The 27,289-nt window shown below is 35.5% G+C and overlaps 1 protein-coding gene across 1 annotated transcript in view; it reads right to left on the bottom strand.

The window, feature by feature from the left end:
- Positions 1-1,246: 1,246 nt before the first annotated feature.
- Positions 1,247-27,289, bottom strand: part of KCTD8 (potassium channel tetramerization domain containing 8) — a 253,486-nt gene continuing 227,443 nt past the window's right edge. Inside the window, exon 2 of the mRNA XM_002745883.6 lies at positions 1,247-2,595. Within this exon, the coding sequence (XP_002745929.1) occupies positions 2,135-2,595 (461 nt within the window). The 3' untranslated portion in view covers positions 1,247-2,134. The remainder of the gene's footprint in view (positions 2,596-27,289) is intronic.

Genomic DNA, 27,289 nt, shown 5'->3' with positions numbered 1-27,289 from the left:
TGGCTCCTACTTACATTGGGAAGAGGGAAGGTGCTGATGTAAAATTAGGATGTGGGGAAAGTGGGAAACTAGGGTAAGTTCTCCCTCTGTGCTCCATGAATCATCTTTGAAAGTGATTGCGACTCCTTAGAGGCTATATGTAAAGGGATTTAATTACACTTAGTAAGAAGAATAGGAAAAGGGGCCAGACAGCTTGCCCCCCAGTATTACAAACTCCCTGTTGGATAGCACTGGTTCCTAGACTCCAGTAAGACAAACACCTTCCTTTTTTCTCTGCAGCTCCAGTAGTGATGGTGATACTTTCTTTCAATTACATCATTTAAATGTTTTCTATGGCATTATGCCCCTTTATTGTCCCATTATCCCTAAGATACAGATAGTATGTAGTACAGGTGGTATTTGAACTGTGGCAACCTGACTGCCAAGCTTTATCCTCTCACCAGTGTGTTGCAGCTACATCAAGCCATGTTGGGACTGTCAACCTTCCGAAAACAAAATGCAGAAATTGAGAGTAGCTGTTTGTCTAAAACCTGATTGACAATTCAAGGTAAATAATATACATTAGTTTCCTTTAATAGTCCACTATAGGTGATATTTTACATAATGGTACGGTAAGAAATCTAACAATACATCTAAAAATGAATGTGGATTTTTTTAAACTTTGAGTTGATAATGCTCATCTTCTTACATTGTGCTAAAAGAAATGATACCACAAATTCTGCTCAACTTCCCTTTTGACTAGAGGAGAATGAGTTATTTAGTTTTAAAGACACTTTTACCCTCTCTCAGCCTTTCCTTTAGTAAAATTTCATGATGTTATACATTTCTTTCTGTGGAGATAGCAGGGCAAAATTATGTAGCTTATGATAAGAAAGCTTCTTTCCACGCGTAAAATCAGGAAGAAATCATTTTTCATAAAGCCTGGCCTTTTTGTTTGCTATTTCCATTTTTGTGCCTTGATCTGTAAGAGGTAACTTACCAGTAGTTTCTGGAGAATCTTTCAATCTGGTTGAGAGCTAAAATAACATTTTAGTGTATTTCCAGAGGAGAACTTTTTCTCTTGAGGACTGTTTATCAATCCATACCAATACTATCTGGATCTGACTATATCTCCATTTTCAATTATGTTTAAACTTGTCAACATTAAATCTGAACAAATCATTCTACAACTTAGGGTTTTAGAAGAAAATTGAAAACAAGATAGCAGTTGAATATTTTTCAAGAAGAGTCAATAGAAATCAAGAAATTCTAATACACTTTTCTTTTTTTAATAAATACATAAAGCTCTTTACCATTTCCCTCTATTATTTGGATTAACACAATAATAGGATCTTTCAAAGCATCATTATACCAATTTTCACAGCCTGATGTAAAAGACTCATTTCACAGTAATAATCATGGCTAGCATTAATAAGTGAATGTTGATGCCATAAATAACAGCATAAGGCATATTTACACCATCTTAACATACATAAACACCATACATATACACAAAAAAGTCACAGATCCAGAACAAAGAAAATTCAGTCTCCTAGACAGCTTACATTTATAGGCTTTGCCTAAAACATTTTTTTTTTTTTTGCTTTTTTTTGTAATTTTTTTCTTTCCAAGCAACAAACAAATCTCCTCTATTTCTTGTGATTTATTTGTAACATTGTGCTCATGCAAAAATAATACTTGGTTTATTGCATTAACATTTAGACAGTTTTAGATTTGGGTCCTATCACCATCGTCTAAAATTTTATTTTATGTTGCTTCATCCATATATCATTTTAGTTGGTATGGTATGATGGTTTGTTTTTGGTGAGTTACAAAATGACAAACATGTCCAGTTGACCAGAGTTCAAAAATCAAGATTCTAAGCTTGACATGCACATTTTACTTTCATTCTTGCAAAATGGTTTGAATCAGATACTCCATTTTGATTTAACATTTATTGATTTATTTGTTTCCTTTTAAATCATATTTCTATAAACAACAACAAAAGAATAAAATAAAATACTGTCCCACATCCACTAATCACAACAAGGAAGAGCAGCAAGGATCACACTGATCATTGTTAGGACATCAGTCAGGTGGTGACACTGTAGTAAACATTGAATGTCATCAAAATACTGCAGCAACGTGATAATTACTATAGCCCATACTTCTGCAATAGTTCAGATTGCCATTGGCGTTTGCGCTCTGGAAAATAATCCGGAATGTGGATTTTTTTAAAATCCTGAATACACTTTTTCATTTCTTCTTCCACACTTAGCTTCTCACAGACTTTCTTTTTGGATAGGTTTGTTTCCCGGGACTTGCTGATGAGTGTCTGAAAGAGTTCACTGTTTCTGCGTTTGTCTGGTGGAGGCATCCATTGCACAGGTGCCTTTTTAGAGGGGCGATCCAATGTTAAGGTGTTAGGTTGGTGAGCTGTTGCCTGCTGGGCACTGGACGGGTTGTCCTGGGGAGTGCTTGCCTCTGAATGGCTGTCACAACTGGAAGTGGAGAGCTCATTACAGGAAGTCCCACTTTCACTTCCTTTGTCAGTGACTTTGTCATGTTTCCTATCTTCATGTTCTTGTTTAGGTGATACTATTTTCTGAGGTGGTCCTAAAATAGAGGAAAAAAAAATAAAAAGAGTAGAATAGTTGAATAAGAAGTATGAAGGTAAAATTAAACAAACTCCATATTTTCTATTTTAGATCAAGAACATGTATCTTAACAAGAAATGGTGCTTGTTGCACTAGTCTATGTTTGTGGGGTTAAATACAAGACCTAGTGTCTTTAGCATACATTGAAAGATGTAGTATGCTGATTAATTATTTATAACAATAAAGTTTGAGAGATTTGTTTAATGAGAATTTCTGCCATAGAGGCTATCAATAGCTTCATACTGAAAAGATGCTTTTTGTTATTTTAATTTCTAGTTCCTGGAATATATAAACAAAGTAATGGTTTGTTAGCCTTCTATCTGTGTTGTAAGACACTTAGTTCATTTCTGTTCTAGCCACTGTACTAGGTGTCCTTTCTATATATATTCTCTCATTGTACAAACAAGAAAGTACTATTGTTGTATTTTACAAGGCTGCAGTATTCTCCAGGCCCAGAGCTACAATCATAGCATTTATACTTCCAAAGGGGAGGATGGTTTACATCTTATTTTAGTCTCTTAATCTTGTTTCCAATTTCCTTAAAGAAAATTATGAAATTGCTGTAAGACATATAGGGGCCTAATATTATGGTATGAAAATATAGTTGAAATGTGGTATTCTCTTAAAATATAAGGCATAACATTTGAGGTAAATTACCTAGGAAGACAAGTTTCAGAAAGTGATAGTTTTCTAAGATAATTATTTCAAATAAATGAAGTGTTTCCAAGAAGAAGCGTATTTTATTCTCTTTGACTCCACTGTGGGATTAGGATCTCCATTTAACATTTATTAAACACTACCACACACCCAGAACTATTATAAAACCTCAATTAAATGGAGCCTAAACAATTCAGTGATCTAAATTACTCAAATCTTATTTTTTCCTTAGAGTCAAATTTTTGAATGAGTTGCATAAATCAGAATCAAGAGGAAGTCATTAGTGTTTTAAAACAATTGCCCAGGGGTTCTACTGTGCAGCCAGACTTGAGAACAACTGGTCTTATTCAGAGGGTCTAACCTTGACTGCATACTAGAATCACCTAGAAAGCTTTAGATTATTGATACACTGGAACCAAGCCCAGACCTCCTGGTTTAATGGAATGCCACCTGACCATCAGGGCATTTAATAGATCAAGGCAATTTCAATGTGCAGCCAAGGTTATGAACCATTGATCAGTCTAATATATATGAAATTAGTTAATAACTTCTGAGTAGTTGATATTACTCAGAAGGATTAAGAAACAAAACTCTGCTGGTTTCTAGCACTGATTTTTCTATTTAAAAATTAGAAGAAACATATCAATGCCAAATATTCAGTTAAAGATTTTTTAAAGTTTTACAACATTTTGGAATGGTGGAGATATTCTTTCTCTTGATCATGGTGTTGATTATGTTATTGTATACATTTGTAAAAACTGATAGAATTGTACACCTAAAATGGGTGAGCTTTTCTGTATGTAAACTATACCGTGACCAACCTGACACCCTCTTATGAAAAACAATACATATACGTGTGTGTGTGTGTGTGTGTGTGTGTGTGTGTGTGTGTATTTCAGGGAGAGTCTTAAGCAATATTTCAAAATTCCTTTGTCTGCAATATGGTAAAACCAGAACAAGTTCTAATGCTTATAATTGCTTAATAAGGAAGTGTACTATTACATTTTAGAAGTATTTGCAACAAAAAATTTAAAAATTTGTTGGGTTTTATTTGTTTTAAGCCTCTGCCAATTTACACTTTCTGTCAGGGAAAGTCAGCTGAAACTTTGGGATGGTGTGGAGAAAACGCACTGCTAACACTCTGTGCTGGAATTACCCAGATCAATTCTCTATTCTCCTCTATCCAGAGTGGCTGATGGGTATGGACTATGTTCTTAAGCTCCCTTGCCTTCTGGCTTTCAGTTGGATTCAGTCAACACCAAAAATTAGCAAGACAGCAACCTAACCCCACCCTCATCCCAGGAACGTGGTGATCTGGTTACATCCTTGGACCAAGAGACATAGCCCAATCAGGAAGCTCTCTCTGTCTCCCTTCTTTTTCTTCTCCTTCCCTCTTCCACCACTCCCTCTCAAAATTTCAATAAATTGAGGCTCAGAGTTTTAGGCCTACAGGTGTTAATATGGTTTGGCTGTGTCCCCACCCAAATCTCATCTTGAATTGTAACTCCCACAATTCCCATGTGTCATGGGAGGGACCCAGTGGGAAGTAATTGAATCATGGGATCTGGTCTTTCTCATGCTGTTCTCACAATAGTGAATAAATCTGGGACCTGATGGTTTTGAAAAGAGAGTTCTCCTGCACAAGTTCTCTCTCTTTGCCTGCTGCCATCCATGTAAGACAGGACTTGCTCCTTCTTGCCTTCTGCCATAATTCTGAGGCCCCCCCAAGCCATGTGGAACTTTAAGCCCATCAAAGTTCTTTTTCTTCCCAGTCTCAGGTATGTCTTTATCAGCAGAGTGAAAATAGACTAATATAGATATTAACCATTTAGGTACCATAACTAATCTTAGGCTACTGCCTACACTGGTGTAAACTGTCCCATATTAAGTGCTCTTAAATATCCCAGCCAAGTGTGCTTTCTCTCTCTTCCTGGGTTTCTGACAGACCCACTCTATCAGACCCACTCTGGCCACCAACCGTCTTCTGCATTGAGTAGAGGGATGTTACTTGAAGAATCAGTTTTTAGTGGCACCAGATTTATGTGGCAATAACATTTGAAAATAAATAGGTTTGGAGTCCTACTGACTTGGATTTAAATTCCGGTTCTCAAGAAAATACTAGCCTTGTGGCTTTGAACAAGATACTTAGCTCCTCTAAGCATTAATTTGTTCATCTATAATATGAGTAAAACTACTTTCCCCATAGGAGCATTTTAAGACTAAGTAAGATATCATGTAAAGGATCTAGTATAATGATTCTCAACAATGAGAGCATATCAAGGTATATCAGTGGAATTTTTGAATGTATATATGTCATCTACATCCCTCGAGGTTTCTAGTTCAGTGTGAAGGGCTGGTATGTATTTATTTATATGAAGCTGGGAATGGTGGAGGAGATGCAGTGGCTCTTTAATCACCTCCATGGCTGAATGTGATCCCAAGCAAGCATGAAATTTAACACCCTAATACAACATAGGATATAAATAAATGTAGGGTTTTTTTTTTTTACCTTTGTGTCAATATTTGGCTATACTTTACCCAAAAGCCCCTATCAAAGGATTTTCATTCCCAATAATGATTAAAGAATTAAACTGCAAATATCTGAGCAAACCAACTTACATTAAGGGTAAATAAGTGATGAAAAAAATAATTTCCTGTTTATCAGCAGGGTAATAGAGCATTAGATAGAGATACCCAAGCAGAAAAGCAATCATATCAAAGTGAAAGTGCAGAAAGAGTACTAGATACCACCAAAGTAAATGCCTTATTCTAATTGTTTTTATTCACTGGGAGAAATTATATAATGCTTAATGACAACAGAATGTAACATTTGTGTGATGAAAATGAATTGATCTTGAAGTACAAGATAGATGAAGAAAGCCCTCTTTGAAGAAGGGATCAATGAGTTCAGCTGAGAATTTTGTATCCACTGTGTGCCAGATGCAGTGCTAGGTTCTGGAGGAGACACAAGTATGGATAAGATAAGCTCTCTGCCTGATGAAGTTGACTGGCTTTCTCTAACTCCAAGTGGGTGAGGACAAAAAGATGCAGAGAAAAAGATTTTACATGTGTGGCCAAGGATCCCTACAATTTTCTGGGAAGATGAACTAAGATGCATTTTACACCAAATCAGTCTAACTGAATTTCCTACACTAGCTTTTTTTTTTTTTTTCACATTTTACTTTTCAACTATTTTTCAATTTTCTTCGCCACCTTTAAAAAAGTCATCTATATCCCTCTCTGACCATGGTCAGAAATAGAGTCTATTATAGAATAGTATTTTATAATTATTAAGTGTTAAAATGCTTAAGATATTTTAGAATCTCTTTTTGTAGACTTCAATAACTATGAAAAAAAGGGGATCCTGAAATTACTGTGATTCTAAGAGCTTTGAAAATAAAAAGAACTTAAAATAGTTATACACATTAATAAAAATTAACAAATATATAGTAATACATAGTAATATATATAATGTATTCATGTTATATATGTTATATATATGTCTTTTATATTACATATATATATATATATATATATATTCATGTTTTGCTAATCCTATTTAATAAGACATCTTTAGGCAAGGTGGACCCCCAATCAGACAAAATGGATTCAGAGGTTTATATAATGACTTAAAAGAGAATGCTTAGCTTTTTTGTGTGTGCATCTTTGAATGTATAGAATAATATGACAGTTCTCTGTATAAATCCCTAGGGATCACTAATAGTCTTCTTATTGTTTATGCTAGCAGTTTTTATTGCTATTCATTTAAGCATACTTTAAATAATTATTGATAACTTAGTGGATTTAAATTGGGACTAAAATGCAATAACTTAAACTGATTTAGCTGCTTTTTATGACATGAAATATAAAAAAATTAATTAATTTAAGAAAATCATAATTTACTCTGGTTACCCAGTTTCTCATGGATGCCTGCTAATTGCAGGCTAATTTAAAACTTTAATTTTATATTATTTTATTCAGTGGTCCAAAGCCACTTGACATGCTTTAAGCACCACATGAATGATAACTTAAATATTTTCAACTAGTGAATATTTGAGAACACTATGACTATTAGAAATGTCTCTGTGTCTCTTTAACTAGTAATAGAATCAGATATATACCTGAAAGATCTTTCTGAAAGCATTTTGTCCTGTGAGTTAGGGCACCCAAAAATCATGATTTAAAAGGAAAATGTAAATGTGTTTGATGGCCTGATCATCTAGGATTTCTTCCATTATATAAAGAACTCATTACTGTTTGTTTGTTTGTTTGTTTGTTTGTTTATTTATTTATTTATTTGAGATGGCGTCTTGCATTGTTGCCCAGGCTGTAATGCAGCGGCACAACCTCGGCTCACTGCAATCTCTGTCTCTTAGGTTCAAGCAATTCTCCTGCTTCAGACTCCCTAGTAGCTGGGACTACAGGAGTGTGCCACCACACCCAGCTAATTTTTTTGTATTTTGGTAGAGATGGGGTTTCACCATGTTGTCCAGGATAGTCTCGATCTCCAGACCTTGGAAATCATCACCATTTATTAAAGTGTATGCAAAAGATTAGTCAGTAAGCAAGTCTCATATTAACTTAAAATTTATCTGTAAAAAAAAGTTAATTATTTAAAAGAGTTAGATAAATAGATACACCTAAACTTTCAAATACTGGAACAATTAATCAACTTCTCATTTGGTTATTTGAAATAATAAACTAGGATATTCATCCAGGAATGTTCCATCCATTGAGTATTTGTCTATGGCAAGTATAGTCTTAACTAGGAGATCTAAAAACCAGCTACCTAGGTCATGCCTCTCCAATATTATTTTTGAAGAACACTCAGTATTCATACATGCGCACACACAGTTAGACACATTTATTATGCTGACATTTTTTCATCACTGGGAGAATAACCATGGAAGATCTGGGTTGGAGCCAGGTTCAGCTACTCCAACCAAGCAGTACTTTGTGTTTATCATGTAACCTCTGTAATATTTGGTTTTTCTTGGTTTAAATTTTAGGGTCGTTCCCTAAGTTCTTCTGTGTTCTAAACGATGTAATGAACAGAAAGAGATTTTCCAAGGTGTAAAATTCTGATCGAATATTAAGCATTAAAAGGTTAACATGAATAGAAATTACCTCAGAACAAGGAAACAAATTCAATTACTACTACAGTATTTTAAGAAAATTTATGGGTCAAGGATAACTTTCTGCAAGCTTACTGAGAGGAAGCGTAGTTCTAGAAGACATTATTAATTTATGTTTGTTTAATTACATCTATTTTTACTGGTGAATTGCCAGCAAAGAGGATGGTACTTAAGGTCGCATCGTGCCGACTGTCTGGGTTCACAGCTCAGTTTAAAAACTTACTAGATTTGTTATTCTGGGCAAGTTGCCTGCTTTCCTTGGGCCTCAGTCTCCTCACGTTTAAACTTCAAATAGTTTCAGGTAGGATTAAATGAGCTAACATATATTATGTACTTTAAATCAGTCTGGCATGTATAAATGCCAAAAAAATGCTAATTGTTATTATTCAATGTAAATATCCATGTGATAATTGGCCATGACACGGTCAATTTGTTCACTTGAATATTAAGAGTACTGATTGAACAACTGTAATGTTTCCACACTGATCCTGGGTCTGCACATAACACCTATGCACATATGAATTGCAGACAGGTCTTATAGTTTCTTGAATTCTCAAATTTTTATCACTTGAAAATGAAATTAAAATGGGAATATATAGTCAGATGGCTTTGATAAGAATCAAATGAGATAATATATGTGAATGTAATTTGTAAGCTGTAAAGCCCTATACAAAGCAAATCTATCATTTACATATGTAGATGAGAGGTTATGAAATATTAAATTTTTATGTTCAAAAGGAATTTATTTAAGAAAATAAAACACAAAGGCCCTGTTATAAGTTATCAAAAATGTGTGAATTAAGGCCAGTAATAAAAAACATTATATTAAGTAAAATGGAACAAATGGAAAATATCACAATGGGCCCAAACTTGTAAACCTCAGCAAAACAGGGCTTTTGATCAATTCCCTTGAGTTTTATTATATTAAAATAGAAAAGAGGAAAAGATATATTTTCCCAGTCATTTGAATAGATAACGAGGTACAGAAACTAACTGTCAATATTTTTGTCTTTAAAAAGGCTACATGATTTCTGGGTAGTTCTGGGTGTGGACCTGTTTATAAGAGTATTTCTATAGTTTTTCCTTGAATACACAAGCATTTCCAAATGAAGTCTATGTAGACAGCTGCATACTTGAGAAAATCTTTTTATTTTGATCTCTTTACCTGCCCAGTGATGATAAAAAAGGATAGGTATGTAAAATGTGTCTGCAACAGTCACAATTCCTAGAAGGGAAATTATCCTTTAATAGTACTAAACTCAATGAAGTGTGAATGGTTATGCGGTACTTAAACAGAATTAACAAATCTATCTTAAATGTTAGCACCACATGCTTCTACGTATTAAGCACTTAAGTCAAAAGGGAAAAACGCCATTTTGATTTGAGAAACATCTGCTGAGTGCCTACTATGTATAAGGCATAGTGTTAGTTACAAGGGTGGGAACACACATACATGTGCACACACCTGCACAACCACAGTCCCTGATATCAAGTAGTTCAGGCTCGGGGTGACAAGTGCAGATGAAGCTGAAGTGTGAACTGGGCATGGACAAGGGAGCAAAGAGTAAAATAAAAAGAGGCTTATTTGTGATTGGAGTGAGCTAAGGAATGGGGTCATTTTTAATTAACTAGTAAAACTGCCATGCTAAATCGAAACTTATAGGTCATATAGGAGATGTGTTCATCTTAAAGTAAAAGACAATGAATAAAAATTAATTTATATGTGAGAAAAATTGAACTCATTATTATTAATTTTTAATTATAATACTTTAAGTTCTGGGGTACATTTGCAGAATGTGCAGGTTTGTTACATAGGTATACAGGTGCTATGGTAGTATGCTGCATCCATCACCCCACCACCTACATTAGGTATTTCTCCTAATGTTATCCCTCCCCTATTCCCCCACCCCCTGCTATCCCTCCCCTAACCCTTTCCCCCCGCAACAGGCCCTGGTGTGTGGATGTGTGATGTCCCCCTCCCTGTGTCCATGTGTTCCCATTGTTCAACATCAACTTGTGAGTGAGAACATGCAGTGTTTGGTACTATGTTCTTGTGTCAGTTTGCTGAGAATGATGGTTTCCAGCTTTACTCATTTATTTATGTTTTCTATAATCTCCATTAGCATGACTTAGCCACTTTTATGGTTGAAAGAGAATAACAAAAGAAAAGAAAAAAGTGTGACTTGAAAAGAGAAACATGGTCATATTCCTTTTTTCATCCTGACATGGTCATCAACAACCCACTCTTCTGATATTCCCTGAATTTGTTAATTGTTATCATATGTACCTACTCACAGTGTGTCTCTCAGTCTAACTGTAAACTCCTCAAAGGCAGAAAGCATGCTTTTTTTCTTCTCTCATGGTGCCTTGATCAGAATAGTTGTTTAACACAATTAGTAAAATTATCTTCACACCTCTGAGTTTCTATAGTATTTACTATAAACTATATCACCTACTTGGGAGTTAGCATTTACCATCTTTTAGGTTAGTAAATATTCATTTCAATGTCCATAGAGTAGTAAGAATGCTCCCACCCCACACACATAAAAATTGGTCCTGAGACACTTCTGGTGTCCCATATTCCTCAAAGAGTTTACAACTTCCAAGAGGTATTATACGAAATCTTTGGTTTCCTTCTATCACTCAGACAGTTCAGGAACCTGATTTGTATTATCACTGAATAAACAATACTATAATAGTAAAGTGCATAAGCAAAAATAATACAGCATAAGAAAAGAAATGTCAGAGAAAACATATTTATTTAGTGAGACATAAATTAGAAGAGGTGTCCAAAAATAATCTTATTGCCTTCCTCTCATTCTACAAATCAGTATCTTCCTAGGACTCAGTTATTTCTGCAAACCATACCCAAAGTCACCTTTGGCTATCCAGTAGATTCATCTTCTAGTTTCAATCACTTGTCGTGTCTTATCAATGCTACCATTAGAGCAGCCCTTGAATCTATCTATTAATCTCTGTTTCTTTTTTTATTTCCCCTGAGAGCTTGAAGCGCTGCAAATGCAACTTTCTTTTTCTACCGTTGGCTGCATCTATCTGTTAACAAAGTGAAGATTATTAAAAGATGAATCAAAGGCAAATTCAGCATCAAAGAACAGCCTCATTATTTATTTAAGACTCATACCATAATTCAGGTACAACCCAGAAATAGGATCATACCTTTAAAGAGTTAGCCAAGAAATACCGTGACGAAAAGGAATAGTTGGAGCCTGTGTTTCATGGTTTGAGCTCCCTATCAATGGCCATTTATCACAGACAAGACTCTTTTCTTTTTTTTAAGAAAAAAAAAAAAGGAGTGAAGGAGAGGAAGAAAGAGGAAGAAAAAGAGGGAGAGAGAACGGGAATGTAGCTTTATTCTAAAAATGGGTATTAATAATGGCCAATCAATTTTTGTGTATTTAAGGTGGAGAATGTATATTTTGTGTATTTAAAATGGAGAGTTCTATAAATATGTATTGAGTTTACTTGTTCTGGATCTGAGTTCAAGTCCTGGATATCCTTATTAATTTTCTGTCTCGTCGATTCTAGATCTCTTTATGGGTCTTATGTATCTGGGTGTTAGGATCGTTAGTTCTTATTGTTGCATTGATCCTTTTACCACTATATCTTTGTTGCTTTGAAATCTATTTTATCAGATGCGAGAATTGCAACTCCTGCTTTTTATTTATTTATTTATTTATTTATTTATTTATTTATTTATTTATTTTTGCTCTCCATTTGCTTGGTAAATCTTTCTCCATCCCTTTGTTTTGAGTCTTTGTGTATCTTTGGATGTGAAATGGGTCTGGATGTAGCATACCATCAGGTTTTAGCTGTATCTTTTGATTGGGGGATTTAGTCAACTTAAATTTAGGGTTACTGCCATTTGATGTTAACTGGCTATTTTATCCATTCGTTGATGTAAATTCTTCTTTATTTTGATGCTCTTTACTTTTTGGTATATTTTTAGAAAGGCTAATACTGGTTGTTCCTTTCTATGTATAATGCTTCTTTTAGAAGCTCTTATAAAGCAGGCCTGGTGGTAATAAAATCTCTGAGTACTTGCTTGTTCATAAAAAAATTTATTTTTCCTTCAATTGTGAAGCTTAGTTTGGCAGAATATGAAATTCTGGGCTGAAAGTTCTGTTCTATAAAGATGTTGAATATTGGCCCCCATTCTCTTCTGGCTTGTAGGGTTTCTGCTGAAAGATCTGCTGTACATCTAATAGGCTACCCTTTGTGGGTAACCTGACCTAATCTCTGTTCCAATTTCCACCACCTGTGACAGGTTTCTTATTATTTCTCACTGCATTTCCTAACCAATTCTCTGACTCCACTTTAGTCCTACTTCAAATTATTCTCAATGCCATTACTAAATAAATACTCCTAAAACCTAATTCCATTAAGTATATCCTTTTTCAAAAATTCTAAATAGTTTCTTTGCATGTAAGATAAAATTTGATTATAACATATTGGTTTGGAAATTATCTTCAGTGTAACTATCTTCATGTCATGCCCCCATGACAAATAACCCCAGCCCATCTGTTTGTGCTCCCCATTTGCTGACTCTAATATACTTGTTTCTGGTGAATGCCTTGCTCTACCAGTGCTTGCTTCTTTTTCTCTGGTCTGTATTCTTTCCATACTCATGCTCCTTTTAGCTATCCTTCAAAGCCTGTTCCACATGTTGCTTTCAGCATAAAACTTCTCATGATCATATTTGCATGTAATTCCTTGTGATTTCCTGCTCTTTTAATAATCCAAAGTTCTTTGTTTGAATCCATCTCAAGGTACTGAACCTATTTTGCCTTAAGTAATAGTTATTTCTATGCTCAGTTTAACTTTCATCCCTGTGTTCTGTCACACAAAACACACACACACACAAAACACATACACACTAATATAATCGACATGAAAGGAGGGCAGGAAGTGCTGGATGGAGAAGGGCAGGGTCCCTGGAGTGGTCTCCAGCCTCAGGCCTGTGCCCCCAGACCTAGGTAAAGGCAGCCACTCCTGTTTTCATGCCTACATGCTGCATTTTCCAAGACAACTATGGCCTGTCATGCCCTCATCCTGGGCCTATAAAAACCCCACAGACACAAGCAGCTGCACATCAAGAAGAACACACCCACACCGGCAGAAGAGCACATAGATGGCAGGACATCGAGAGGAGCAGAGGAGGAGAAGAGCATACCGACAGGCAGTGAAGATGTCAGCAGGACATCAACTGGTGGAAAGATGTGGATGTTGAGGAGAATTCGGCCAGAAGAGCAGAGGGGAGTTGGGCCACCTTACTCCAGGCAAAAACCACCCTCCCACTCTGTATCCCTGCTGGCTCCCCATCCATACACAGAGAGCTACTTCCAACACGCAATAGAAACTTGCACTCATTCTCCAAGCCCATATGTAATCCAAATTCTCTGGTATACGAAGGCAAGAACCCTGGGATAGAGAAAGCCCTCTGTCCTTGCGAGAAGGTAGAGCATCTAATTAAGCTGATGAACACAAGTTGCCTAAAAATGACAAAACTAAAAGAGGGCACTGTAACATGCTCTCTGGGGCTTAAGGAGCTGTAGACATGCACCCTTAGATGTTGTTGTGGGGTTTGAGCCCATGTTCCCCACGATCTGCTCATCTGCATGTTCCCCCTAGGAGTTCTGAGCAGTAGGGCACTGAAGAAGTGAGTCACCTTCCTATCACATACCCTGCCAAGGGGATGAGGGAATTTTTTCCGTTTCATATAAGATAGTTTTTTCTTTTCATTTTGATAATTCCTGAAGCACCACCCCATGGCTAGGCTCTTAGGAATTCAGTAACTGTTTATCTAAATGAATTAAATAAAATTCATATTATCTACAAAATATTGTCTAAGCACACATGAGATTTCTTTATTTCTAAAGAATTTCCTTTTTGATTTGTTTTGTTTCAATCAAAATATGTAAACCCAAGTGTAACTCGGTTTAAGGAATGTAACAAAAATGAAGAAATGAGGAAGTTGATGAAGATAAGCCATTAGCAGTGTGTCATAACAACAGCCTTACAGTCTCTTTAGTTAATGAAAATATCATTCCTTTGGCAGAGTATCACTTTTAGCTTATTAAGGAGAAATAAAAGTTACTTGAGAACCACATATAATGTGGAAAAATAATTTTCTTTTTTTCTGCAGAAGAATGCTACATCACTTACATGATTGTACCTGATCATAGTAGAAAACATATTAGGTGTTCACTTGTCCTCTCAGATGACTTATCACATGCAAAATTGTTACAGACACCTTGCAAGAGCTCTTCATTTCCCACATGGAAGCTAAGATTCTATCCACATTCATCCTTTTTGCACTTACATTAAAAACAAAAACTCCACACAATGATGCCTAGGCTCCTTTTGGAATCTGGAATAAAGACTACTGAACAACTTGCTGCTCATTCCCAGGTTCCCACATCTGAATCTACTACCATTCCTTATCACTGACATTAGCAAAGTAATTTTTCACATGCCCAGGTAGCCACCTTCTAATGACCTCCTTTTTTACAAGCACATGTTATATGAGAAGAATGATTTATTTGGTTTTCAAATTTGCAAACACAAGCCTATGCTTGCTTGTTTCACAACTATAAAATGAGGATCATAACACCTACAAGGTGCTTGGCAAGGATTAATGAGATGTTGTCTCTACAAACATGTCTGGTGGCTCAGGGAGGAAAAAAGATGGCACTCTGCTAATATGGGTTGGGAGTACACTTCTGATGGGCTGTATATAACAAATTTATATGATCATAAAACCATGCTGGTTGTAAATTATCATTGCCTGTTACACAATACTAAAAAACTGCCTCAGACCTGAGGAAAAATCTCTCAGTGACAACAGGGGAAGCAGAGGTTGTGGAAGAGGTACACACACATACAGACATACACACACACACACACACACACACACACACACACACACACACACAGTCTAACATTTTTTGGTTCAATGGGCAGGAACAATTTCCAGCAGAAGCCATAGTTAAGTGGATATTTATTTGTTGGATCTCTTCAGATCTTAAGTGCCTGCCTGCCAATAAATGGTTTCAAGTATTTCCAACAATGCTCAGCTGTATGCAACATCTCATAGCTGCCATACTATTGAATATGAGTGCTGCTTCTTTTCACTTGAAATTTATAAAAGTGTGTCTGTTATGGCAGCAGCTCAGTGCAGAATCATCATGATGAATGAAAGATGAAGGCATATATGTGGATAGCATATATGGGTTTAATTTCATTTCACAGTACAATAAAAAAGTGCCCAGCCTTTGAATAGAGCATAACTGTGCTTCATGTCAAGTTCTGACATCTATTAGCTAGGTGCCAAATGTGTCTTTAAGGTTCATTTTCCTATTCTGCTTAAAAAGGAATGGAAATATGGCACCTCCCTCCTAGGGTTACTTTAAGTCAAGATAAATGTGAGGAAGGCCTTTGTAGTAGGCTAAAAAGTGGTTCCATAAAAGATACCAGGCACTAATCCCTGGAACCCTGTAAATGTCACTTTCCATGACAAAAGTCTTTGTAGGTATAATTAAGGATTTTAAGATGGTGAAATCATTCTGGATTATCCAACTGGACCCTAAATTCAATCAGTTGTATCCTTACAGGAAGGAGGCAGTGAGAGAGCTGATACTTACAGAGGAGAAGGAGGCAACGGAATCAGGTGTCGGAGTGATTCAGCTACAAATCAAGTAATGTCAGCTACCATCAGAAGCAATCAACAGATTTTTCCCTAAAACTCCCCAAGATAGTGTAGCTCTGCTGACACCTTGATTTCAGCCCAATGAAACTTACTTCAAACTTCAAGCTTCTGGAGCTGTGAGAGAATAGATTTCTGGTTTTTTAAGTCACCAAGCTTATGGTAATTTGTACTAGTAGCCAATAGGAACTAATGCAAATGATTTAGTGTAATGCCTGGCCCTTGGTCAATGTTGAGTTATGTCATTTTATATAAGTGAACATAATATCCTTAATAACTGGAAGATATAGGATCTGAATTGTAGAATCTTAACTGATCTATTAAGATATTTTGTAGGCTCTATCAAATGGTCATCCTGCTTCTTTAAGTTTCTATTGTAGTAATAAGCCCAGAGTATTGTACTGTAAATCATTCTACTTTGCAGGTATCCCTAATGTTAAAAAATTCATATACTCAGCCATAATTTGTCTCCTCAAATAGTCCCACTCACTAATTCTATTTCTATCTTCTGGAGCAACATAGAATAAATCTATTCCCTGCTTTCAACTAAGAGCCCTTAATATTTCGGAAAACAATTATCATATCTAGTCAAAGATCTCTCCAATTATATAGATCAACCATTATTTGAATAATTAGGTTAATAAGATAGCCACTTCATCTTATCTCTGTTCCCATAACACACTATTTTCTCTCTTTCTACAAACATTCAAACATAGCCATCCATCAAACCCATTACAACACACACACATACACACACAATCACAGAACTGTCTCTCTCTATAACCGACTCTACACACATTTCCAGAACCTGATCATTCCTTGTCATTCTAGTCTCATGTTTTTACTGCCTTTGAACATCTTCTAAACTTCAAAAAAATTATGTCAAAAAATAGCCTCACTATTCTTTTTCTCTTACACCAGTTCCTTCTCTTATGCTTTCTATTTTCCTATTTTCATGGAAGCACCACAGTCTTCTTAATTACCTAGATTTTAAATCTTGAAGTCATTTCGCTATTCTAATTTCTACTCCTCTACTGATTCCTTCCCCCAGCAAACAGTTATCTAGTCCTCTTGAGACTTTGATAATATCCCAATCATTTTCCTCACCTCGATATTCACTCTCGCAGTTTTGATCCTCATTAACTCTTACTGAATCAACTGTAATAACTGTCTAGAGATACTTTCATCACTAATCTTGGTCTCCTTTTATCCATACTAAACAAAGATTGCACTACATTGCACTAAAATATAGCTCTTATTATAGCGTCTGTTCTCAGAAAGCCTCAATGGATTTCAGAAACATAGCTAAATCTTTTAGTTCCACAGACAAGACTTTCATGACCTAGTTCCAGCTTAAAGTCCACATTTCATTTTCTATTATCTCACCCTCCATTCAAGTCAAATTGGAGGTATTAATATTAGCCTAAATATCACATGCATTCCTGTACTTAATTCTTCACTTGGGTGAATGATAGGTTCAGATCTGTTTATAATGATACTTGTTTAGATAAAGTAAATTTCTTATTGGCTGCAAGGGTATGTATGACTGAGAATATAGTTGGTGCTCTATCTATCTTATATGACAGACCCCAATCACCAGGCTACAGTAGTGTATTTATTACCTAGACAGGGCTAATTGTAATGTTCTACCAAATCAGGCCCCTAATCTAAAAAGGATGAAGGTTGGGAGATAAATAATCTGGGTAATTCAATAAAATAAAAATCTTTGGAATACTTCAAACTGTTCATGAGTGGAAAGAATGAGAATGCCTTTATGTCTTTGAACAAGAAGCTCTCAGATATGACTGTGGGGGACTAAGTCTCCCAACCCCAACTACAGTAGGAGAGAATGAGAACTGAAAGGGAAACCTAACAGTATTTGGACACCTGGTTCAGTGATTCTTATGACTAACTCCACTGTTAGAAAAGCATTTTAGACAAAATAAAATAAAAATTATATAAAATAAATTTATCTTATAAATGTATTTAGGTATTTTATTAGATGCAAATAACCTTGAAATATAACAGACCTCTCTTCCCGAAACAAGTTGAGTGATGTGTTATTTGTATTTGTTTTTGGAGAACTCTAACACTTAATCCTTAATACATAAGCTTAACTTTTTAAATGCACATTTCTAGTCACTGACCAAAGAAATAGGAGAAATTTGAAGAAAATCAAACAAAAATAAGTCTAATCAGTGTGTATTTATGAGCAAATCATTATGACAGCAATATAAAGAATTAAAAGAATCCTAGGAATTTACTGTTATATCACTAACAGGGTCATGTGCCTGCATCCCTTAAGGCTAGGATGGGTATTATTTGCTCTATTATTACTGGCCTAGACTGTGCTCCTTATCCACTCCAGTGTAATAGGGAAAAAAATCTATCTCAAAAAGTAGGAGTGCAAGGTAGGCAAAGATACACACACACACACACACACACACACACACACACACGGAACTGATAAATACTTCATTATGCAAGTCTGGTTAAAAATAGAATTCACTATGTTTTGCAGTAAAGTAAGTTTTTCATGTCATCCTTCAGCAACATGTCACCTTTTCCTGTGAATGGTTAATATGAATGTCAACTTGATTGGATTGAAGGATGTGAAGTATTGTTCCTCGATGTGTTTGTGAGGGTGCTGCCAAAGTAGATTAACATTTGAGTCAGTGGACTGGGAGATATACATATCATATTAGTTCTGTCCCTCTAGAGAACCCTGACTAATACACCGCTATTTTAAAAAGATAATAAACTGAGATAAACACACCTACCAATAAAATAAGTACAATTTTACTTAGTTCATATTTCAACAAGTTAAATTTATAATAATATTTAACATTTATTGAATGTTTACTATGGATCAGGTATCATGCTTAGTGCACAATACATAGCATCTTATTTACATTTCACAATAACTCCATGAAGTAGAAGCCTCTTATGTTTATTTTACACATTAGGAAACTGAGGCTTAGAGAGGTTATGAAATTTGACGGGTCATATTTAGAAGAGGCAAAGGCAGATGTAGATCTGTCTGACTTTAGAGCTTAAGCTTAGTTAAGCTCTGAGATACACAGGTTGCCACAAATTTCTGAAAATGATGTTAAAACCAGCTTTCTTGAAATTTTAAACTAGAGCTATAATTACTCATAATTTTAAGCCCTTAAGGATTAAACTGACATGCATATCTGAAAATTTGGGGATAAAAGTGTGCTTAACTGCACTTGAATATAGACATTTTTTAGATTGTTTATTTACATCTAGCTATTTTAACAAAAAAGAAATTTAAAAGGCTATACATATGAAAATGTAGACAGTGCTAACTCCGTTTATTGTGACTTTTTACTGGGACCAAGCCACTTTAACCAAGCAACGTCTATTTATCAAACATAACGTCTTTTTTTGTTTCACAAAGACACAGTTAGGTTGCAATATCCTCTGACAAGCATATATTTGTGAATTAAGACCAATACAAAAGCTATTTTATATTAATTATATGAACCATTATAAGAAGCAACTATGGTTGGAAGGGAAATTATCTATTTAAAATGTAAATTCTACAGTAAAATTTACAGAGTGAAATTAGGGAAATAGATAAAATGTAGACGGAACATAGGGAAGCAAAAACAGAGAATGAATCCTAAGATTATTTTTAGTACTATCGCCTCCTCAGGTACTGCAATTTCCAAAATATCAAAATTATATTTGTAGGATAAGATACATTTAAGACCAAATTTTACAGTGATGTGCAGCACATGATCCAGAAACGTTCTGACATAAGGCCAGAAATTTCTGCTAAGAGATTTCAGAGCCTAATTAAATAATGAGCAGATTCTGTCAGTGTTGAGATGCCTTGAACTTTTCCTGTCACTTTATAGTGCACTTTAGTCTAAACCTGGTATTTCAATAGCACCACTAACATCAATCTTCTTTTCTGACATTAAAGCCTTACAGATTAAAAGTAAAATATCAGGAAATGCTATTAATAAAACCATTATTAAGTAAAAAGATATACTAGTAAGACCTTCTCTGTAGATCAATAAAAATGTTATGTCAGGGGTAAGGTTGCATTGGAAATACTTTTGGAAAAGCATATTTAATTATGAGCTATATTAATGGTTATTCATTAAAAGCTTGGAGGTAGAGAAAATGTAAATACACAAAGCATTAGTAACAGACCATGCTCTTTGTATGACTCGTGTGACTCACAACTTCCCTTGAAGTGCTGAGAACACAGAATTCACAGAAATGAATATTTTCCTTCAACTTCATGTGGTTTAGTGAAATAATCAGAGTGCCTACTCTTTGTTCACTTTATAAAAATTACTTTAAAGAATTATGTGCTACTTGAATGAAAAATTCAAATTTATATATCCTCTTTCTTTCTTTTTCTTTCTTTCTCTTTCTGTCTCCTTCCCTCCTTCCTTCCTTCCTTCCTTCCTTCCTTCCTTCCTTCCTTCCTTCCTTCCTTCCTTCCTTCCTTCCTTCCTTCCTTCCCTCTCTCTTTCTTTCTTTTTCTTTTTTGAGACAGAGTTTTATTTTTGTTGCTCAGGCTGGAGTGCAATGGTGTGATCTTGGCTCACTGCAAATTATACCACCTGGGTTGAAGCGATTCTCCTGCTGCAGCTTCCCAAGTAGCTGAGATTACAAGAATGGGCTACCACGCCAGGCTAATTTTTGTATTTTGTATTTTTAGTAGAGATGGCGTTTCACCATGTTGGTCAGGCTGATCTCAAACTCCTGGCCTCAGGTGATCCACTTACCTCGGCCTCCCAAAGTGCTGGGATTACAGGTGTGAGCCACCGTGCCTGGCCCAAATATATACTTTTTTTTAAAACAAAAACTTCTATAACATGGAACTAAAATAGATCTATAATTATCCAATTATGAGGATAGACTAGTGAAGACTACTGATTAAGAATTATGATTTACAATAGAATTAATTTTAATGCACTTGTGGCTGTATATTGATATTACAGAAATTTAAAAAAAAGCCCAACAACATTAACCAATGACTAGGAACTCATACTCCTTTGCTCAAATGGCCAGCTTTTCTGTTTCCCTTTAATGTGCTATGACATGTTCTGCAAGTGAAATTGTAAGGTTGAGCACAACGATCATATAGAAGACCAAGAAGATTCTGATTTTGTAGATCAAAGAGCAAGTGAGAATTTTTTATGTTTGTTTTTTATTGGTTTTGTTCAACTGATTTTTCTTTTTTTGGTTTATAATAGCAAAAATATACATATAACTAGAAAAAAACTTTATAAGTAAACTCTTTAGTATTATATGTCCAAATTGCTCTACCCTTTAACTACTTTATTAATAAGAAAAGAGTATTTTATATGCAATTTTTGGTAATAATTTAAAAGGTTACTAACTCTCTAGAACCAAGTTGCTGACTATTAGAACAGGGGAAGTAAGAGGGCTGAAGGAAGTAACAGCATAGTAAGGATATTGTCTTGTTGAAAAAGAGAATATAGATGCTGGTTAATTCTGGGCATTGTTAGAAAATATGTAAAGCATAGGTTAATTTTTAAACTACCTACTAGAACAATAAAAATACAAGGCATACATAATCAAATAGCTAAAAGTAAAATGTAAAATGGAAGAAAGTGTAGAGAGTGAACAATAAAACAAGCATTAAAAGTTTGTATAAAGTAAATGTGTTACATTAATACTAAGTAAAGGGGAAGAAAGGGTGGAGGCACTGACAGCCCTTCAGATGCCACATCCTTTGTACCAACTACAACTTGCTTGAATGCAAAAAGCAATGACATTCTAATCAACACAGATGACAAAGCAATCCTATAACACTCTTCCTTACTCATAATTATAGGCAAAATGATAGCATTGAAAGAAAGAGAAGGACAGAGAAACCCATAGTTCTTTTTTATACTCCTTCTTTACCCATCAGTAATCCAAAGGTAAAGAGTTTTGGTAGAATGTACACATATCAAGAAATAGAAAACAGATAAAATGTTAATTTCGTACAACCTTTCACTCTTCTGGTAAGATGCCATATGCAAGGGAATACGAATTGTGTAATTTTGGTGATTCCATACACAGATTAAATGCTCTTATATTTGCATTTAAAAGTTGCATTGGAGAGGGGCATTCAAGATAGCAGAATGGAAGCAGCTAGTGTGCACCTGCTCTCATGAAAAGGAAACAAAATGGAGAGTAAATACTAACTCTTCAGGTGAATTGCCTAAGAAACCATGTCAGGATCCATTAAGGGAGTAAGAGAACACATAAAGAACAGAGAAGGCTGAGAAACCATGTCAGGATTCATCAAGGGAGTAAGAGAACACATAAGAAGAGAGAATACTGAAACTGGGCAATTACCCGCCTGGGACCAGTGCAGAGCCAGAAGAAGCTTCCTACACAGGGAAAGGGTGAGAGAGAGAGGGAAAGAGTAAGAGCTCCCAGGGAATCCATACTTCCTATAGGGAACTGTGCAATCTTGGGAACTGGAGAAACACGTCTTTCCCTGGCTTCTAGACTGATACAGAAAGCCACACAGAGATTCTGCAGAGGCAGTACTCAAGCACATAAGGTATCCCACAGGTTTTGAATCCCGGAATAGCCTGGTATCAGCTGCAATAACACCAATAAAGGCCACAGTTGGGGTGCTGGGGAGCAGTCAGACTACCTAACACCTCCTTGCCAGACAAGGCGGTGCTCTTGCTTCCAGCACTGTGATCTAGCTGCTCCTAGCCAGGTGGAACTTACTGGCTTAGGCTTCCAACTCAGTGGCCCTACCCATGCCTGAATGCTGTGGGCAGGCACAGCTCTGTATTTCCCTGGAAAACATGCAGATGGCAGACTATGTGACTCCCCAAACTCCTGTTTCTCTTGGCCAGACAAAGCCCACTGGTTTGGGCAATGTCCAAGCAGGAGGGAAGGCCCTGTTTCTCAGAACACCAAGAGTGGCAAGAAACCCAGGTGCATAGGTTAGCAGAGGAGTGGGGTATGCCTCCCTCCACAGGACCAGTCCAGGAAGGGTATAGCCTGTCTACCACCCCTGGTCCTTCCTGAGGGAGCCCCACAGCCTGGAACATGTGAGAAAGGAAATGCAAGAACAACAACACTAATCAAAGGGGGATCTTCTAAAACCCAGGAGCAGATCTGGTGAGAGGGTCATATCTCTTTCCCCCCACCTTTAATATATCTATGAACATTCTAAAATGCAAAAAAGCCAATCTGCTGGTCATCATTCTTAAGCACCATCTATCAAATTACAAAATCAATTATACAAATTGATTTTGTAATTCAATAGATCAAATTACAAAATCAATAATATTTTGCCGGGATACAGTACCTGTGAAACATAAGGCAAAAATTAAGCGACAAATAAAAATTCTATACAGAGCCTTGCCCTTCTAAAAGCACACACAGAAATAAAGACAACTGATTACATTTACACCACAGCAAAAGGAACACCAGACTTCTCAGATGAGAAAAAATCAGCATAAAATTCTGGCATTAAAAAGTGTGTCCCCGCTACCTTCAAAGGAACACAATATTACTCCAGCAATGGTTTTAAATCAAATTGAAATGACTGAAATGACAGACAGAATTCAGAATCTGGATGTCAAGGAAGCTCATCACAATCCAGGAGAAAGCTGAAACCCAATCCAAGGAATCCAGCAAAATGATCCAAAAGCTGAAATGAGAAATAGCCATTTGAAGAAATAATTAAACTGAACTTCTGGAATTAAAGAATTCACTAAAAAAATTATAATACAGTCAGAAGCATTAAAAAGATTAGACCAAGCCTAGAAAAGAATCTCAGAGCTCAAAAACCAGGTCTTCAAATCACCTCAGTCAGACAAAAGTAATGAAAAATGAATTTTAAAAAATAAACAAGACCTCTGAGAAATATGGGTCTATGTAAAGAGACCAAATCTACAATTCATTGGCATCACTGGGAGATATGAAGAGTGAGCAAGCAACTTGAAAAACACATTTGAGGATATAGTCTATAAAAATGTCCCCAATCTTGGTAGAGAGGTGAACATGCAATTTTAAGAAATATAGAGGACCCCAGTTAGATACTATATAAGATGACTCTCCCTACAGCATACAGTCATCAGATTCACTAAGAAAAATGCAAAAGAGAAAATTCTTAAAGACAAATAGAGAGAAAGATTGGGACACATAAAAAGGGAAACTCATGAGGCTAGCAGCAGACCTCTCAGCAGAAACCTTATGAGCCAGAAGAAACTGGGGCATATTTTCAGCATCCTCAAAGAAAAGAAATTCCAACAAAAAATTTCATATCCCACCAAGCTAGGCTTCATAAGGGAAGGGGAAATAAAATCTTTCTCAGACAAGCGAACACTAAAGAAATGTGTTACCACCAGACCAAGACCAGTCTTATGAGAGGTCCTTAAGGAAATGATAAACTTGAAAACAGATCAATACTTTCGACCACAAAAACACACTAAGTACATAGCTCATAGACAACATAAAGTGATTACCCAATGAAGTCTACAAAACAGCTAACAAGATGCTGACAGAATCAAAATATCACATATCAATACTAACCCTGAATACCAGTGATCCAAATGCTCTGTTTAAAAGGCATAGTGGCAAGCTGGATGAAAAGACAAGACCCAACATTCTACTCTCTTTGGGAGACCCATCTTATATGTAATGATGACTCTAAGTAAAGACATGTAAAAGGAGCTACTAGGCAAACAGAAAACTAAAAAAGGTTTCTCATCTTATATTGCATAAAACAGAATTTAAACCAACAACAATCACGAAGGACAAAGAAGGGCATTATATAATGATAAAAGGTTCAATTCAACTAGAAGACTTAACTATTCTAGAGATATATACACACAACAATGTAGCACCCAGATTCACAAAAGAAGTTCTTTTTGACCTACAAAAAGACACAGACAACCACACAATAATAGTGGGGTACTGTAACACCCCACTGATAGCTTTAGACAAATCATTGAGTCAGAAACCTAACAAAGATATTTTGGACTTACAATTGGCACTTGACCAATTGGACAAAATTATATCTATATACCCCCAAGTAGATATCTATATCTACTCTACCCCCAAACCAAACCACGGAATATACAGTTTTTTTCATGTACACACAGAACGTATTCAAAAATCAACCACATGCTCGGCCATAAAGCAAGTCTAAAAAAATTCAAAAATATTTAAATCATACCAAGTGTACTCTTGTACCACAGGGCAATAAAAATGGAAATCAGTACAAATAATATCTCTCAAAACCATACTACTACATGGAAATTAATCAACTTGCTCCAGAATAACTCTTGGGTGAACAACAAAATTAGGGCAGAGATCAAAACATTTTTTAAAATTAAAGATACAACTTGCTAAAATCTTTGAGGTGCGGCTAAAGCAATGCTAAGATGAAAATTTATAGCTTAAATGACTTCATCAAGTAGTTAGAAAGGTTTCATATTAATAATGTAATGTAACACCTGGAGGAAAGAGGAAAAAATAGAACAAACCAACTGCAAAGCTATCAGGAAAATAGAAATATCTAAAACCCGAGAAAAACGGAATGAAATCGAGATGCAAAAGACCATACAAAAGATCAATGAAATGAGAGTTGATTATTCAAAAGAATAGATAAGACTTATAAACCAATAGCTAGATTAACAGAGAAAGAAAAAAGAGAAGACTCAAATAAATGCAATCAGAAATTATGAAGATGACATTACAACTGATTGTCAACAGAAATAAAAAATGATCCTTAAAGAGTATTGTGAACACCTTTGTCACATAAATTAGAAAATTTAGAGGAAATAGATAAATTTCTGGAAACACATACCCTCCCAACATTGAAATAGGAAGAAAGTGAAGACCTGAACAGATCAATACCAAGTTCTGAAATTGAATCTGTTAGAATAATTTTTAAAAACCCTATCAAGCAAAATGTCCTGAAAAAGATGTATTTACAGCCATATTCTACCACATATTTAAAGGAAAATTGGTACCAATCCTACTGAAACTATTCCAAAATATCAAGGAGGTGGGGCTCCTCCCTAACATAGTCTATGAAGTCAGCATCATCCTGGCATGAAAATCTGGCAGACACAATTAAAAAAAATACTACAGGTCAAGATTCCTGATAAACATTGACACAAGAATCCTCAACGCAACACTAGAAAACAGAATCCAGCAGCACATCAACAAGTTAATTCACCACAGTCAAGTAGGCTTTATCTCTGAAATGCAAGAGTGCTTCATAAATCAATAAATGTGATTCACCACATAAACAGAAATAAAAGCAAATACAATATGATCATCTCAATAGATACAGAAAAGGCTTCAGTAAAATACAACATCCCTTCATGATAAAAACCACCAACAGGCTAGGCACTGAAGGAACATATCTCAAAATAGTAAGAGGCTTCTATGATAAACTGCCAGTGAATATCATACTGAACAGGCACAAGCTAGAATCATTGCCCTTGAGAACTAGAACAAGACAAGGATGTCCATTCTTACCATTCCTATTTCACATAGTACTGAAAGTCCTAACCAGAGCAATCAGGCAAGAGAAAAAAGTAAAATGCATCCAAATGGGAAAGAAATTACACTCTCTCTCTCAGCTGATGATATGATTCTATACCGAGAAAACACTAAGGACTCTGCCAAAAGTCTCCTGTAAGTGATAAATAATTTCAATAAAATTTCAGGATACAAAATCAATGTATAAAAATCAGTAGCATTGTTATACACCAATAATGACCAGACTGAGAGTCAAATCAAGAAAGAAAATGAAAACCTAGGAATATAGCTAACCAAGAAGATGAAAGATCTCTATGAGGAGAACTGCAAAACACTGCTGAAAGAAATTAGAGATTAATTAAACAAATGGATAAACATTCTATACTTACTGATTTGAAGAAACAATATTGTTAAAATGGTTATACTGTCCAAAGAAATTTAAAATTCAATTATATTCCTACCAATATAATTTTTCACAGAATTAGGGAAAATAAGTATTCTAAAATGCATATGGATCAAAAAAAAAAAAAAGCTTACATATCAAAAGCAATTCAAAGCAAAACGAACAAAGGTGGAAGAATCACGTTACCCAATTTCACACTATAGCATAAGACTAT

Source organism: Callithrix jacchus, chromosome 3 (assembly GCF_049354715.1).
Source record: "Callithrix jacchus isolate 240 chromosome 3, calJac240_pri, whole genome shotgun sequence".
Lineage (NCBI taxonomy): Eukaryota > Metazoa > Chordata > Mammalia > Primates > Cebidae > Callithrix > Callithrix jacchus.
The sequence above is the reverse complement of the archived record's forward strand: the minus strand, read 5'-3'. Positions and strand labels throughout refer to the sequence as shown.